General features: G+C 37.6%; 1 protein-coding gene across 1 annotated transcript in view; it reads right to left on the bottom strand.

Moving 5' to 3' along the window:
- Naa15 (N(alpha)-acetyltransferase 15, NatA auxiliary subunit) overlaps positions 1 to 16,204 on the bottom strand; it is a 54,277-nt gene that overhangs the window by 24,020 nt on the left and 14,053 nt on the right. The window contains exons 2-9 of the mRNA XM_021158616.2: positions 13,973 to 14,057; positions 11,904 to 12,008; positions 8,120 to 8,277; positions 7,415 to 7,549; positions 6,327 to 6,480; positions 3,030 to 3,149; positions 1,445 to 1,540; positions 1,223 to 1,329 (exon numbers count right to left, since the gene is read on the bottom strand). Of these exons, the coding sequence (XP_021014275.1) occupies positions 1,223 to 1,329; positions 1,445 to 1,540; positions 3,030 to 3,149; positions 6,327 to 6,480; positions 7,415 to 7,549; positions 8,120 to 8,277; positions 11,904 to 12,008; positions 13,973 to 14,057 (960 nt within the window). The remainder of the gene's footprint in view (positions 1 to 1,222; positions 1,330 to 1,444; positions 1,541 to 3,029; positions 3,150 to 6,326; positions 6,481 to 7,414; positions 7,550 to 8,119; positions 8,278 to 11,903; positions 12,009 to 13,972; positions 14,058 to 16,204) is intronic.

The following is a 16,204-nucleotide window of genomic DNA, read 5'->3' as shown; positions in this document are numbered from 1 at the left end:
CAAACTACTTGAAATATGCGCATTTACTAACAAATGAAAGAACAACAGTAGCAGTGTATTCCTTTAACCTTAACACTCAGAAGGCAGAGGCAGGTGACTGTCTGGATCACTGAGTTTGAGGCAGCCTAGTCTATAAAGTGAGTTCCAGGACAGCCAGGGCTACAAAAGAAGCAAACAACATTCCTGCCCCTAGGAAATGAAATAACTATCATAATGCAGAATTTAACCCAACAGTGTGTAAACTTATTCAGAGTAAAAAGAACTATTTCTCTATGTCGGATGCTATGAAAAGACTAGATTATGGAAATATATGACTGTTTCACAAACATCAAATTCTCAATGTTCCAAAACTAGAATATGTTATATGTAACAAAAAAAAGGGGGAGGGAATCAATAAAGACCAACCTTGGGCTTTTAACAAAAGACAACTAAATGCGCATTATGTGTTATACATGTTTAACTTCTTCCATCTAGTTCTTTTCAATGTCTCTCATGTTTTTAATCCAATATATCTTGATAACATTGTTTTTGCGAGGAAGTAAGGAACATAAAGATTAAAATATTCTTAAGAAGCACTTGAAGCAAAACACATATATGAAGCAGAAAAGGAAAAAAAAAAAAAAAAGAGTCTTTAATCCCAGCACTTGGGAGGCAGAGGCAGGCAGATTTCTGAGTTCGAGGCCAGCCTGGTCTACAGAGTGAGTTCCAGGACAGCCAGGGCTATACAGAGAAACCCTGTCTCGAAAAAAAAAAATTTACTTTCAAGGGGGAGAAAATCAATTCTGACTTCTAACAATGAAAGGCAATTAGGGGCTGGAGAGATGGCTGTGTGGTTAAGAGCGTTGATTGCTCTTCCAAAGGTCCTAAGTTCAAATCCCAGTAACCACATGGTGGCTCACAACCATCTGTAATGAGATCTGATGCTCTCTTCTGGGGTGTCTGAAGACAGCTATAGTGTACTTACATATAATAAATAGCTAAATCTTGAAAAAAAGAAAAAAATAAGGAAAAGAGATTAGAAAAAAATGTTGGTATGAGATGAAGTTAAGGATAGAAAGCAAATACTGAAGTCACTAAAGCACCAAAGAGCAGAGTACAAATGGAAAAGGGTACAAAAGCATTCACTGTAAGCTAGGAGACTCACAGCAGGGTCACAAACAGGTAGTAGTGAGCCCAGCAGCCAGGCGACTCTGAGCAGAGAGGGTATTATGGTTGGCTTTACCTTCTCTTTATCTCGGTATAAAGACCTCAAGGTATTGAAGACAGGTGGACAACCCTTGCTGAAATTCATCCGTAGGAACCTATCCAAACACTCCTTAAACTTCTCTCCTATAAGAGAAAGATTCTGTTGAAACTCTAACAAAGCGCACACATTAGCCTTCATGTAAATACAGACTCATCTTTAAATCACAACAGCATTTTCTTTTACAATTATTCTACTTACCAGATAAAAAGTTTAAGGGCAGCCTTCTTGGCACGAGTCCCCTGGGGTATTTAGTCCAGGCCTCCTCATATATTTTTAGCCGTTCTAACATATTAGCTTTGGGGGGCAGGGAAGAGGGGAGAGAAAGAGGGAAAAAACTGTTTATATGTAATTATAAATTGCATGGATTTCTGCCAATTACAAGTTTTCTAAATTAAAAGTACAACTGGCTGGATGCAATGGCCAGCATGGTCTACAAAGCAAATTTCAAGCCAACCAGAGCTACAGCTACACAGGGAGACTGTCTCAAACAAACAAGTGAAAGGGTAATTTGTACAAGAAAATTATGTAAAACCTTACCAATTAAATATTATCAGCAATCATTTAAAAGTATTTCCATCTATTTTCCTTATTTTATATACTCATTAGCCATATAAAGTAAATTATTTTCTTTAGTCTACTCTAAGTTAGGTAGACTATCAAAAACCTGGAGACTACATTGTAAAAATCTGAGTTACTACACATTGCTTCTGTTCTGATCTTCTCCACTTTAACTCTTTGGTTTATTTGGAACCTCTGGATCTGTCCTTATTTCAGTGTCTTCATAATTCATTTGTTTTCTTTTACTCTCAGCACAAAGGCATTCCTTGGTTTAATCTTCCATTTCCCTTTGTCTAGTATGGTCTCTGTCCTAAATGATGTTAGGTTTTTTATTTCAGAAATAAAGAGAGTGTTGCCCACTTCAAGTAACTCACAGCTGCCTGTAACTAGAGGTTTGGGGGAGGTTCATGGGCTCCAAAGGCAACACACACACACACACACACACACACACGAGACATATATACAAGTATATAACAAGTATCAATATTTTTAAAAAATAATGTACCACTTAAAATTTTTTTACTTTTTTCATTTCCCAGGAGTTTTCATTTCTCAGATTCCTAATATTCTCTCATAACTATGTTTCATGGACACAATTCCCTCTATCTTAGAGTCCTCCATTATCTAACATGGGATGATGGTGTTCCTTTGAAAGAATCTATGTCACAAAGTAATCACCAGCAAGGTTTCTCTTATATGTATCAATGATACACACTATGCTGGCCTTAATAGGAACTGAGTCAAGCCAGTCTGTGAGGTTAAGTTTTCTGATGGTTTTTGTTGTTGATGATGTTTTTGGTAGTATCTTTATTCACTGAGCCAGCAAACTGATCATTTGCAATTTAATCCTCTACATGATTAAGAAGTAAACTTTTACATTTAGATTTTGGATCTGTTGGTATTGTTGTTGTTATTATTTCTGTTGTCAGTATATAAAATCTTGTCTGGCACCAACTATGTAGCCCAGGTGGCTTCAAATTCAAGACTCTCCCACTTCCTTCCTTTACAAGTACAGAGGTCAAAGCATGCTAGACTAAGAACCAATTGTTAGTTGGTTTTCTTGAGACCCAAGTCTTGGCTGGCCTGGAACTCACCTCCCAGGTGCTAAGTCTGAATCTAGATTCTGTCTACCCTTAACCACTACTTTTCTAGCTGTACTTCACAAGGACTTAATACAATACTCATTAAGAAAAGGCTGAAAACAGTAAGTATTAAACAACACTACCTGGCTTCAGTGCTTTTTCTAAGCCTTTGTAATAGGCCCAATTTTCAGGATTCCTCTCTTGTAATCCTCTATAAACATCAGCAGCATCTTCCAAACGACACAACTGCAACAGAAGTTCCCCTATTTAACAAAAAGACAGTAATTATAACATCTGAGGAGAATTTTCCCTCAAAAGTTATCTTCAAAGTCTCATTCTGAGTAATGTTTGCCAGTGGCTGATGTTCTCTCGAGTCCCCAACTTCTCTATTGTGCTACTTTATTTTCTCCTTTATTCAAGATAACATTAATTTTAAAAGCCATCAATTTCAAAGTCTCAGGAATCTGCCCAACTCCGGACAAAGTTCCCACATTCATCGTACACACTGTTAACAAACCATCACCTACTCCTTAATTATTCCAGATATCATATGAACATCCGCATCTAATTTAATGACCCACTAAATATCCTAACCTTATTATCACCTGAAATCAACTATAAAATAATTGCATGAGAGCAACCCACAACTTGGCTACATTCAAAACCATCTATTTTTTTTTAATTAGGTATTTTCCTCATTTACATTTCCAATGCTATCCCAAAAGTCCCCCATATCCTCCCCCCACTCCCCTACCCACCCACTCCCACTTTTTGGCCCTGGCATTCCCCTGTACTGGGGCATATAAAGTTTGCAAGTCCAATGGGCCTCTCTTTCCAGTGATGGCGACTAGGCCATCTTTTGATACATATGCAGCTAGAGACAAGAGCTCCGGGGTACTGGTTAGTTCATATTGTTGTTCCACCTATAGGGTTGCAGTTCCCTTTAGCTCCTTGGGTGCTTTCTCTAGCTCCTCCATTGGGGGCCCTGTTTTCCATCCAATAGCTGACTGTGAGCATCCACTCATGTGTTTCCTAGGCCCCGGCGTAGTCTCACTAGAGACAGCTATATCAGGGTCCTATCAGGGAAATCTTGCTAGTGTATGCAATGGTGTCATCATTTGGAGGCTGATTGTGAGATGGATCCCTGGATATGGCAGTATCTAGATGGTCCATCCTTTTGTCTCAGCTCCAAACTTTGTCTCTGTAAAAAACCATCTATTTTTAAGTAAATACCTGGGGCTCACCTTAGCCTAATCAGCAAGCCCCAGTCTAAAGAAGAAGAAAAAAAGAAAAAGGCAGATGATGACTGAGGAGATGACACTGGAGGAATCCACATATTAGTATGTGCTTATACATGTATGTACATTTGCTTGCACACATGTCCACATGCACGTGCATGCATCTAGTCTTTACCTTTTTTTATCTCTCACAAAAACCAAATAAGCAAACTACTTTAAGAGTAACCTTGCTTTCCTCTTGTCTCCCTAATGCAATCTCATTTACAATTCCAGGGGCTGGCTCAGATCACACACATGGCAGCTCTCCAATGTCTGGAACCCTAGCAGCAGAGGATCAAACGTACATGCAACCAAATGCACGTAAAATTAAAAATCTTTTTCAAAAAGAAAGTTCCTTTTCTGTCAATTCTGCTTGCCTCTCCCTGATTGTATAATCAATTATATACCTGATTGATATTACCAATTTCAACTCTTAAAATGACTCTCAAACTTAAGATTCTTTGGCTACCCTATCAATTGCAAGGCCTGGACTATTCCAGACATATTTGCCTGTACTTGCCCATGGAAGACAATAATCCAGATGACCCGGCAGAACTGTAATCTCACTACCAATTTATAATTCCCAAAGTCACAACAGTGTGAAACAATACCTACAATTTCCATATTGTTAATTAGCTTCCATTTGCCAAAGGTTTAAGTTTTTTTATTATTTTTCTGTTTTCTATTAAGAAAGGATTCTCTATATAGTTCTGGTTGTCCTGGAATTCACTCTGTAGACCAGATTGGCCTCTGAGATCCCCCTGCCTCTGCCTTCAAAATGCCAGGGTTAAAGAAAGGCTTGGACCACCACCATCTGGCTAGTTTTATTTTCAAAAATTACTCTCTACCTGTGCTTGTATCAAATAACTAAAACTGATTATTTACTTATGTGCTTGTGACTTCTAAATATTTCACATGTGATAAGTAATTAAATCTCTAGAATTAAGCAATATTGTCAAGAGAATTTCAGAATGTGGTAAAAATTAAGACTCTGAATTCCAACATGACATTGGGTTCTCAACCAAGGTACCTTTGACAGTACTTAAAGACATTTTACTTGCTCTCCTAACAGAGGTAACCTCGGTAAAACAGTAAAAAGAGAGAAGAGATACCCGGTCCTAATAAGCCAGTCCAGAACATCAACAGAACAGGCTTGAAAAGGCTAATCTATAATAACATAAGAAGACCTGGTGTTAACTAAATAATCATCTAATAAATGAGTAACAATTATTAAGCTTTTTTTTTCTCAGCCTAGGAATAAATGGCAACATTTAGAGACATTTACTTAAATCATAAAAGAATCCAAATCTTGTTCCTTTCCACCTAGAATTTGTGGTCTTTTTTACTTTCTCAAAGAAGTACAGATAAACCATAGAGAGATCTTTTGGTTTGGTTTGTTGTTGTTTTGGGCTTTGTTTTTTGTTTGTTTGGTTTCATTAAAGACAGAATCTTGTTCTAGAATACAGACTGATCTCAAACTCCTGACCCAGACTTAGTCCATTAAGTGCAAGATTATAGGAGCGCTATATACAGCTCCCTCTCCGTATTTTAGTAAGGAAAAATGTATAAGTATGTAGTGCTGATAAAATCTAACATGCAGTACTTATACTGCAATTTTTCCAATGAGTTATCTCTGAGACAGTAAATCTTATTTTATAACATTACAACTGTGTTTTGACTGAATCCTGCAGTGATGGGTTTGGGGGGTGTCGCAGTACTTGGAAGTGGAATTCCAGGCCTCACACATGGTAGGCTAGCACTCTACAATGAACTACACCCCTGTACTTTTGAGTACAAAGGTACTTTACAGAGGGGATGGCTACACTGGCTGTTAGCCTAACCTTGTAGTCTGATTGACTCCCAGCCAGAGAAAAAGGACCACTGAGCCCAGGCCCCTTTAAGGTAACAATGAAAAAAAAAATCAAAAGCAAAAATGCTTTACCTAAATCATTTTATTAGATTTTGTGGCTTTTTCTCCTCAGTTAACAATCTCCATCAGTTAACTGACATTTCCCCACATCACGAATTATTCAAAATGCATGAAGAATATACATTTTCCCTTCAGCAAGCTGAATTTTACGTGGTGACTGTCAGCAGAACTATGAATTTTCAGCCTGCCACTGGCTATAATTAAAAGTTACAATGCTATATATTTTTAAATACCTTTGGTTTCTTCGACAGCAAGTTTATCACAAATCTGCTTTTCATAGGTACAAAGATGTTCCAGGGCTTCTCTATAAAGCCCCGCTTCCCGAAGAACTTGATTCTGATATAAGAGGAGTTCACTGTATTCATAATCCACTTTATCAGGAGATGTCTGCACAAAGACACAAGGAGTGCCAATGAGAATCTTATTTTTGTATTAGAAAACTATTTACACACCCTCAAACAAAAGAAAATACTAACTGATAACAATAATTTTAAAACTCCTAAGTATGTTTAGGAAATGTTAAGTAAGTAACAGCAGTACCAGCAATAGGTAAGTGGAAGGCAGGAAGGTGCTAGCAGCAGAATGAAATAAGAAATCTAGGAAACAGTGGAGTCAGAGAGTTGGGCTTCACAGCTGTCGCTGTGACAGCTGAGCCAGACAATGAATACTAAAGGCCAGTGGTAAAATCTGCTGACAGGTGAGCTGCTTGGTCTTTGGTTGTTTATAAATAAAAAGCAAAACAACCAGTTCACAGCTACAAATACCACCCAATAAAGTAATAAATGGATCATGCAAAGTATGTGCCAAATGATGTGCTGACCTGAATCAATCAGTCTGTGGATTTCTGTGAAAAGTACACCTTTAACTAATAATTAGGAAAAGCAAACAGATCCACACTCAATAACAGTTCAAAAGCATTACTGCACAGCAAAATAATAAAGCAAGAAAATACAAACTCTTTAAAATTGCTTCAGATATAGACTCCCAGAGAAATGATTACTACGTGATAGGTATGCTTCAAAGCCAAACAATGGAATCATGAAACACTGGTAGAAAGAAAAAAAATTAAGACAATCTACACTATCTTATACTATCTACAACTTAGAGTCAGTCTAATCTTGATACTCCGTGGTAGATAGCACCATCAGTATTACAACTAGAGTAGTTCTCAGGAGCACAGGACGCAAAGAACGTGTACAATCTCGTAAGGAACAGAAAGCAAGCCCATTGATAGTAACCACAGAGATTTTCAGGAATGTATGTAAACTTCTTTCTTTCAGTCATTCTTAGAATCAGACACAATAAACTGTTTTATCATTACCTGCTGTGTTTTCCTAAACTCTTCTAAAATTTTTGCTGCCATTTCATAGTCTTCTAATAAATGGTAAGCAATAGCATAACCAATCCATGATGCTCTCTGTGCAGGTCGAAGCTGAAGCAACTGGTATCTTGTTTCCTTCACAGTGTGGGGAAAAACAAGACTTATCTTAGGTTCACAAAGCAAATGCCCCTCTATTGACTACAACAGGAGGCCCTGGGTTCAGCCCTCAGGGTCCTAAGAAAACAGAAGATCACATTACTCTGCTTCACAGTTATTCACGCTGTAATACAACGCAGGTAACTATTTTAGAGAAACTTCAACATCAAATATTATATAGCTGTAGAGACGCTACTGAACTATATATATTATATATGTGTAGATATAAAAATCAATGAATATAAAGTCAAACAAAAATTTAAAAACTTACTTTAATGAAAATGACAAAAGACTATAGTTATTCTACCAGAGTTTTAATTTTTAATAAAGTGATTTTTAACAATATTTTTTTTAACAATTCTACACATTACTCCAACTCTCTCTCTCAACAAAATGTTCTGTTTTTAAGATCTGTTCCAATCACACTGTAATCACTAAGGGTCAGTCAAAAAAAATAGAAAAAAATATTTTTCTATTCAGAATATATTCAAAGTTCTGAGTAACAAGATTTTTCTCTTACGATAAAAATAAAAAACTTCTTTTACTTACCCTATAGCCCTCAAGATCTCGCATTTGAATCTGTAGTAAGGAAAGATCTCTTAAGATCTGAAGATTGTCTTTATCCCATTTCAGTGCATTTCTGTAGCACTTAATGGCTTCATCATACTTCTTGTCTGACCTTTGAAGAAGGCCATAAACATGCCAACCTAAAGGAATTTGGTTAAGGATATAACCTGTAAGTCAAGAAATACTATTCTCAGCCAGGTGTAGTAGCACATGCCTTTAATCCCAATACTTAGAAAGCAGAGACAGACAGACAGACAGACAGCCTTTAATCCCAATACTTAGAAAGCAGAGACAGACAGACAGCTTTAGGTCAGCCAGGGATGCAATACAGGGATACAGGTTTTACATACACACATTTACCAAACAATCTCCCAAAAAACTTGGAAAGATAACATCATTTGTAAATTTCTGAATGTAAACGGGGACGCTGGGTGTACTGGCTGGTTCTGTGTGTCAAGTTGACACAAGCTGGAGTTATCACATAGAAAGGATCTTAAGTTGAAGAAATGCCTTCATGAGATCCAGCTGTAAGGCATTTTCCCAATTAATGATCAAGGGGGGAGGTCCCCTTGTGGGTGGTGCCATCTCTGGGCTGGTAGTCTTGGTTCTATAAAAGAGCAGGCTGAGCAAGCCAGGGGAGGCAAGCCAGTAAAGAACATCCCTCCATGGCCTCTGCATCAGCTCCTGCTTCCTGACCTGCTTGAGTTCCAGTCCTGACATCCTTTGGTGATGAACAGCAATGTGAATGTGTAAGTTGAGCAAACCCTTTCCTCCCCAACTTGCTTCTTGGTCATGATGTTTGTGTAGGAATAGAATCCCTGACTAAGGGCTGGCGAGATGGCTTGGTGGGTAAGAGCACTGATTGCTCTTTGGCACGCCCTGAGTTCAAATCCCAGCAACTACATGGTAGATATCACAACCACCCATAATGAGATCTGATGCCCTCTTCTGTCGCGTCTGAAGTCAGGTACAGTGTACTTATGTATAATAATAAACCTTTAAAAAAAAAAAGAGAGAGGGGCTGGTGAGATGACTCAGTGGGTAAGAGCTCTTCCAAAGGTCCCGAGTTCAAATCCCAGCAACCACATGGAGGCTCACAACTATCCGTAAGGAGATCTGACTCCCTCTTCTTGAGTGTACTTATATATAATAAATAAATAAATCTTTAAAAAAAAGAGAAAGAGGGGTTGGTGAGATGGCTTAGCAGGTAAGAGCACCCGACTGCTCTTCCAAAGGTCCTTAGTTCAAATCCCAGCAACCACATGGTGGCTCACAACCATCCTTAACAAGATCTGACTCCTTCTTTTGGTGTTTCTGAAGACAGCTACAGTGTACTTACATATAATAAACAAATCTTTAAAAAAAAAAAAAGAGAGAGAGAGAGAGAGAGAGAGAAAGAAAGAAACCCTGACTCTAAGAAACCTTCCCCTAAGAAACTGGGGAAGAATACAAAGATAAATGAGAATTTAACAAACAGAGAGGAGAGCTTTTGAAGCCAAAGACAATCAAGGCTAACCTGCTATTTTAATGCTATAACCTCAATCAAACTAGCCTTATTTTGCTTCTCAAGTACAAATGTAAATAAGACTATTTATACGATACAGCAAAGTGCTTGGTGGCTGGAGAGATGGCTCAGTGGTTAAAAGCACTCTCTAGAGTTACTCTTCTAGAGTACCAGAGTTTAATTCCCAGCAACTACATAGCAGCTCACAACTGTCTGTAATCAGGCTCCAAGTGACTTGAAACCTGACACAGACACACATGCAAGCAAAACACCAATGTACATGAAATAAAAGTAAATAAATTATTTGTAAAAAAGACAACGCTTCTACATGGCACAAGGTTCTCAAGTCAGTCACATATAAAATCAAACCAAATAATTGTTACAAATTTTCAATAATTGGGTTTTCTTTCCAACCTTTAGAGATCTTAGACTCTATTAAAGAAGACTATAAAGGAAGGAGGCCTTTCTACTGTAGTGTCACTGTACTCAGCCCTACTACCCCTTTGCTTTTTTAGTCTATCCTATTACTCTTCTAAAATCCATGAAAAGAAAAAAAATGAGTCTTTAATACTTCTTCCTAAACAGCCAACTGGAAAGGCAGCTCAGGGATTTTTTTTTTTAAAGATTTATTTATTATATGTAAGTACACTGTAGCTGTCTTCAGACACTCCAGAAGAGGGCGCCAGGTCTCGTTGCGGATGGTTGTGAGCCACCATGTGGTTGCTGGGATTTGAACTCTGGACCTTTGGAGGAGCAGTCGGGTGCTCTTACCCACTGAGCCATCTCACCAGCCCCAGCTCAGGGATTTAGAGCACTCCATCTTATTAATAGTGTTTGGTTTCGGTTCTCAGCACCTACAGAGGTAGGTCACACCATTGCTAACTCCAGTTCCAAAGGATCTGATATCCTCTTCTGGCCTCCAATGTCACAGGGCAGGCACGATATATATATATATATATATATATGTACATATATATATATAAATATATGCAGGCAAAAGACTCACACACATATAATAAACCTTAAAAACAAAAAACAAACAACGACGACGACAACAGCAACAACAACAACAAACTTGTTCTATCTACTATGGGTAAGTTAATCCAGAGCAGAATGCTGTATCATCCAAAATGGAAGGGTATTTCCAACTGTGCTGCTGAGCTCTGGTTTAACTTTCCCGTACTCTGATCACTCTTTTGTTCACTCTTGTGTTTTCAAGATTAGTAGAACATCCTTGAACAAGCCATGTTTTATACCCACTCAAAATGTTCTATATAAGCATCTAGTATTTTCCTTCAACAGACTACTTACCTCACCTGTACTGTCCTAAGAAACCACTAAACACTCGAAAACGTGTTAAATAACTCAGCTCTTAAATGTTGCTAGCCTACAAAACAGGTTATTATCCTTGTTAGAGACTGAAAAATACCAAAGTACATTTTTTTCTCTTTTCCTGCATAAACTTCTACTCAAATCCAGCCCTTGTCAGTCCCTTAACAAAATACAAATTATTTTTTGTATTTCTACATTAAGTCACTACAACTAGTATAGTGTGAATATCCTCATTTCACAAAGAAGGAAATTTGGGTAATAGACAGGCTGAGGAAAGCTTCAGATTCAAATGAACACACTAAACTTGTACTTCACAGCCTCTGCTTTTACTCAATATATAATAGTTACCTCCTTAATATTCCTTGTAATATACCTCTCTAAAGTTATGACCATGATGAATGAAACCACCATGTACTTGTCTCGGACCATTTGCTATTACAAAATACCTTACTTAAACCAGGCAACCAGCAATAAAAGAAGCTTGCTGTTCATACTACTTTATGCATCATCTAGCGAGTCATGCTGTCTCCTTCATAGATGGCACATCCTATCTGTATCTTCCTGTGACAAAGGGGCTAACAAGCTCCCTGAGGGTTTTTCTACAGCTTCCTGAAGGCTCTATCCCCACTCCCTATCACTTCTCAAACAACCTTACTTCCTAACATCATCACTCTGTGAGGAGACTTCAATGTATGAATTTAAAGAGATATGAGTATTCAGGCCATAGCAACACCCCCCTCCCAAAGTAAGACCGGCATCATAGACACAATTTATCTAACATAAATTGTTAAAATGCATTGGGCATATTAGGAAAAAAGTTCCATTTTCAGTTTAAGAAAAAAATCATTTCCTCATAGTAACAGGGATTTACATTTGTTTTCTTATATCCAAACAGCCCATTCAATCTTTAAATACATTTCAAAAGGATACACACATGACTCTTTAAGTCATTTCTCAAACCTCTGCGAACCAATTCATAAGCTTCTTCCTTTTTTCCCAAACAGTTCAACGTTAATCCTTTCATAGCCAGGGTTTCTATATTTAACAACAAAGGAAAAAAGAAGAAAGTAATCAATAAGAAATAACTATAAACTCAAAAACAAACAGTACAAACATTTCATGTTTAACAATACATTTCCAGGTTATGTACAGAATTAAAATATTCTTAAAAACTGACAAGGCAAGTAAGCAAAAACCTCTAGATTCTGTTTTCTGAGACACTCTTAGATTTGTTTTCCTTAGTGAATAAATAGAAGATAAAAATCTAACCAGGCGTAGTGGCATTTACCTTTAATCCCAGCATCTGGAAGGCAGAAGCAGACAGACCTCTTGTGAGTTTGAGGCCAGTCTGACCTACTTAGAAAAGTTCCAGGACAGCCAGGGCAACATAGTAAAAATCTGCCTATAAATCAATTAATCAAGTGCAAATATCTGACTAGTCAGACTACTTAGGGATAATCACTCTATTGGCATAATTAGGCAAATTCACAGATGACTGCATACTTATTCTTTTAAAATACAAAACACTATTTTGAAAACTTTGTTTCTATGAACCTAAATTATATGAAGGCAAAATCAATTCTTTATTAAGATACACATAAATTATCTACACTTCTGATTTTCTGTGTGTGTGTGTGCATGCGTGCGTCGTGCCCTATATGTATGTTTCGTTAAGTGTGGGTGAGCACTTACATGCACCAACACTTATGTTGGGGTCAGAAGACAACCTTGGATTTCTCTCCTTGCTTTCCACTTTATTTAAAGCAAAGTCTCATTGTTATTTATAAGCCATTTATGTCAAGACAGCTGGCCTACTAGTTTCTAGGGATTCTCTTGTCTCTGCCTCCCATTGCTCCATAAGTGTGCTGGGATTACAGATGTACAAACTGCCTTGTCTGGCTTTTCTTGTGGTTTAGAGGAATTCAAACTCAAGACTCTCACGATTGCTTTAGCGAGTACTTTATGCTCTGCTTTCCATACATCCCCTACATTTCTAATTTTCAGAAATGCATTATTGAGTCTTTAGGATTACTCTAAAGAACAGTTAAAGAGGTCAGAAGCTCACCATTTCTAATCACCAGTTTAAAAGTGTTGTGAGAAGTAGTAACTTTTCAGAAAAGAAAAAATACTTCCAACTTTATAATGCATATTTCTATGAGAGTTAAAATAGATTCCTTGTGATTTATTTGCCTAATTTCTTTGTATTTGTCTAATTTTTAACATCTCTTTTTAGAACTCTAGAAAAGAATAAAGATGTGTATGGACTGAGGTGTGCACATAGCCCTTGCACTTAGAAGGTAGCAGAAGGACCATGGGTTAAAAACTGGCAAGAACTTCTGTTCTTACAAAGTCCTCAGGTGTTACCTGTTTAAAAATATCTCCAGTAAATTTGTGATGCTTCTATTCAACCTAATTTCAGTCATGTTAAAATACAGGGAAGGGGTACATTTCAGAAAAGAGAGAAAAACTTACTCTAAATTCATATCATAAATAAGATATGACATTCTCTGCTAATGAAACTATTATGATTTAATTAGAAGTTCATTACCAGTATGCATACTTTACAAAATGGAATATAAAAGAACCTACTATTCAGATATCAACTTAGGTATGTATTCTTTACTATCACTGCTTCCATCTTAGACCTGCAGCATATGTAAAATCTCAAGCATGGGCAAACAGAACACATGCAGAAAGGGAAGGATGAAAACTTGCTAGTGAACATTCTAAAGTAAAATTTTCCTACTAACACTTTAATATCAGGCCTGAATGGGTTCTTCTCCCTCTCTAGAAGAGCTAATACAGAAAAAAAGAAACCAAAACTTAAATTGAATGTGCTATCATTTTCTTGTTATTTAACTAAAACGTCAATATTAAATTTTATCTCCCCATAGGCATTAAATGTTCACTCTGGAAACTAATGACAGAGTAAAACAAGAGAAGCCAGATGGAGTTCCAAGAAAGCCATGTACTTAAATGTGTACAGTGTTTGTTCTTACCTCCATGCTCTGCAAATTTGGGATTGGAAAGGATTTGTTTACAGAACTTCAATCCATTTCTATACTGTTTATGTTCATAACATCTCTGTCAAAACAAGAAAGTATATCAGTTTATCAATAAATGTAGAAACTTTCTTATTCACTACTAAAAATTTTCATTTTTTTAAAAAAGATTTATTTATTTTATGTATATGAGTACACTGTAGCTGTATAGATGGTTTTGAACCTTCATGTGGTTGTTAGGAATCAAATTTAGGACCTCTGCTTGCTCCAGTCAACCCCCACTGCTCAGTACCTGCTCGCTCTGGCACAATGATTTATTATTATAAATAGTACACTGTAGCTGTCTTCAAACACACCAGAAGAGGGTGTCAGATCTCATTACGGATGGTTGTGAGCCACCATGTGGTTGCTGGGATTTGAACTCAGGCCAGTGCTCTTACCTGCTGAGCCATCTCACCAGCCCTATTTTCAGATTTGTATTAAGTCCCACTAAATGGTTACACCAAAGAAGGATGGGGATGTAGTTGAGTGGCAGTTGCCTAACACACCAAAGCTCTAGGTTCCATCTTCAGCACCAAAAATTCAAAGTAGAACAAAGTAAAAGGTACAGATTTGAAATATCAAAAAACTCAATTTTATAAAATCTAATAACTGAGTTATAGGAAAAGTGAAAGTGTAATTTAAAAGGTACAGACCAGGTGTGGTGTTGGCACACCTGTGTCTTAATCCTAGCACTCAGGAGGCAGAAGCAGGCGGGTCTGTGAGTTTGTGGTGAACATGGTCTGCAGGGTGAGATCCTTCCAATAAATAAATAATAAGAAAGGGAAACAGAATCTATGGTTTAAACTTACCCTTTTCTAACCAAGGTAGTCTGTAAGTGTAACAGACCAAGTAAGTTTATGTGAACAACAAGGAAAAAAAGAGCCTACATACACCACAGCATATTGGCAGGGGGGGGGGGGGCGTCGCAGAGAGAAAGAAGGGGAGAAAAAGAGTTGGAGACAGGCCAGACCGCTGCATCATGGGGGGGGGGGCGGCAGGAGGAGAGAAAAATGTAGTTGGGAAAGGGACAGAAGAGGGAAAAAAAATCACAAGGAAAAGATTTTGATGTCAAGTCTATACTAGAAATAAACAGTGACATCTGCTTGATTTCTAGATCCATTTCTTCAAATATCTTCTTCCCTCTTCACACTCCCCGGTGAGGTTCTTTGGGAGCAAAGAGGTGGATTCATGCAATCAGAAGCTTGCAATGATAAGGAGATTGAGACCGTTTGCATTCAGAGTATGCACTCATACCTACCATTGGGTTGCTTTTGTAGAATTTGGCATTTTCCTAATCTTACTAATGGTTTTTAGCTGTACTTTATTTATTTATTATTCTTGTGTCTTCCAGGATGTGTTTGTCTTTCTCTTCAATGTTTAAGATCCCTTTAAATATTTTCTGTGATGCCACTAAAAGTGATCATAAATTTCCTTAGTTTGTTTTGATCATGGAAAGTGTCACTTTTTCCTTCAATCACAGAAGGATGACTTTGCTGCATATACTAATCTAGATAAGTGGTTATTGTCTTTCAGACTTTTGAAAGAGATTGGTTTGTGTGTCCTCTGGATTTCAGAGCTCCTGTTACCCTGATGGTTTTGTCTGTATGTACTCTTGAAGCCTGTCTTTTGTAGCTTTCACCCTTGTTTGTCCTGTACCATTAGAGTGTTCAGAATGCTTACAATATAATGTAAGGAGGCTCTTTTCAGGTCTTTTCTGTTTGGCTGTCTCCTACCTACATGTCCATCTTGTTCCCTGGGTTTTGGAAATTTCCTGCTGTGATTTTATTAATGTGTGTTCTAAGCCTTACACTTCTCTCCTCTGTGCCCATGGCACACAGACGGTGTACCACGTCTATATTCTTTTTGTGTTCTATTCTCTGTGCCATTGTCTGACTCTTCTAATCCATCTTCCTTGTCTTTTTTTTCTTTTTTCTTTCTTTTTTTTTTTTTTGGTTTTTCGAGACAGGGTTTCTCTGTGTAGTCCTGGCTGTCCTGGAACTCACTTTGTAGACCAAGCTGGCCTCAAACTCAGAAATATGCCTGCCTCTGCCTCCTGAGTGCTGGGATTAAAGGCGTGTAACACCATGCCCGGCAGCAATAAGTATCTTAATCACTAAACTATCTCTCTAACCGGCACATGCCTTCATTTTTATTAAAATCTCATTTTGCTGTTTTGTTGGGGACTTG

Source organism: Mus caroli, chromosome 3 (assembly GCF_900094665.2).
Source record: "Mus caroli chromosome 3, CAROLI_EIJ_v1.1, whole genome shotgun sequence".
In the NCBI taxonomy this organism is placed as follows: Eukaryota; Metazoa; Chordata; class Mammalia; order Rodentia; family Muridae; genus Mus; species Mus caroli.
The sequence above is the reverse complement of the archived record's forward strand: the minus strand, read 5'-3'. Positions and strand labels throughout refer to the sequence as shown.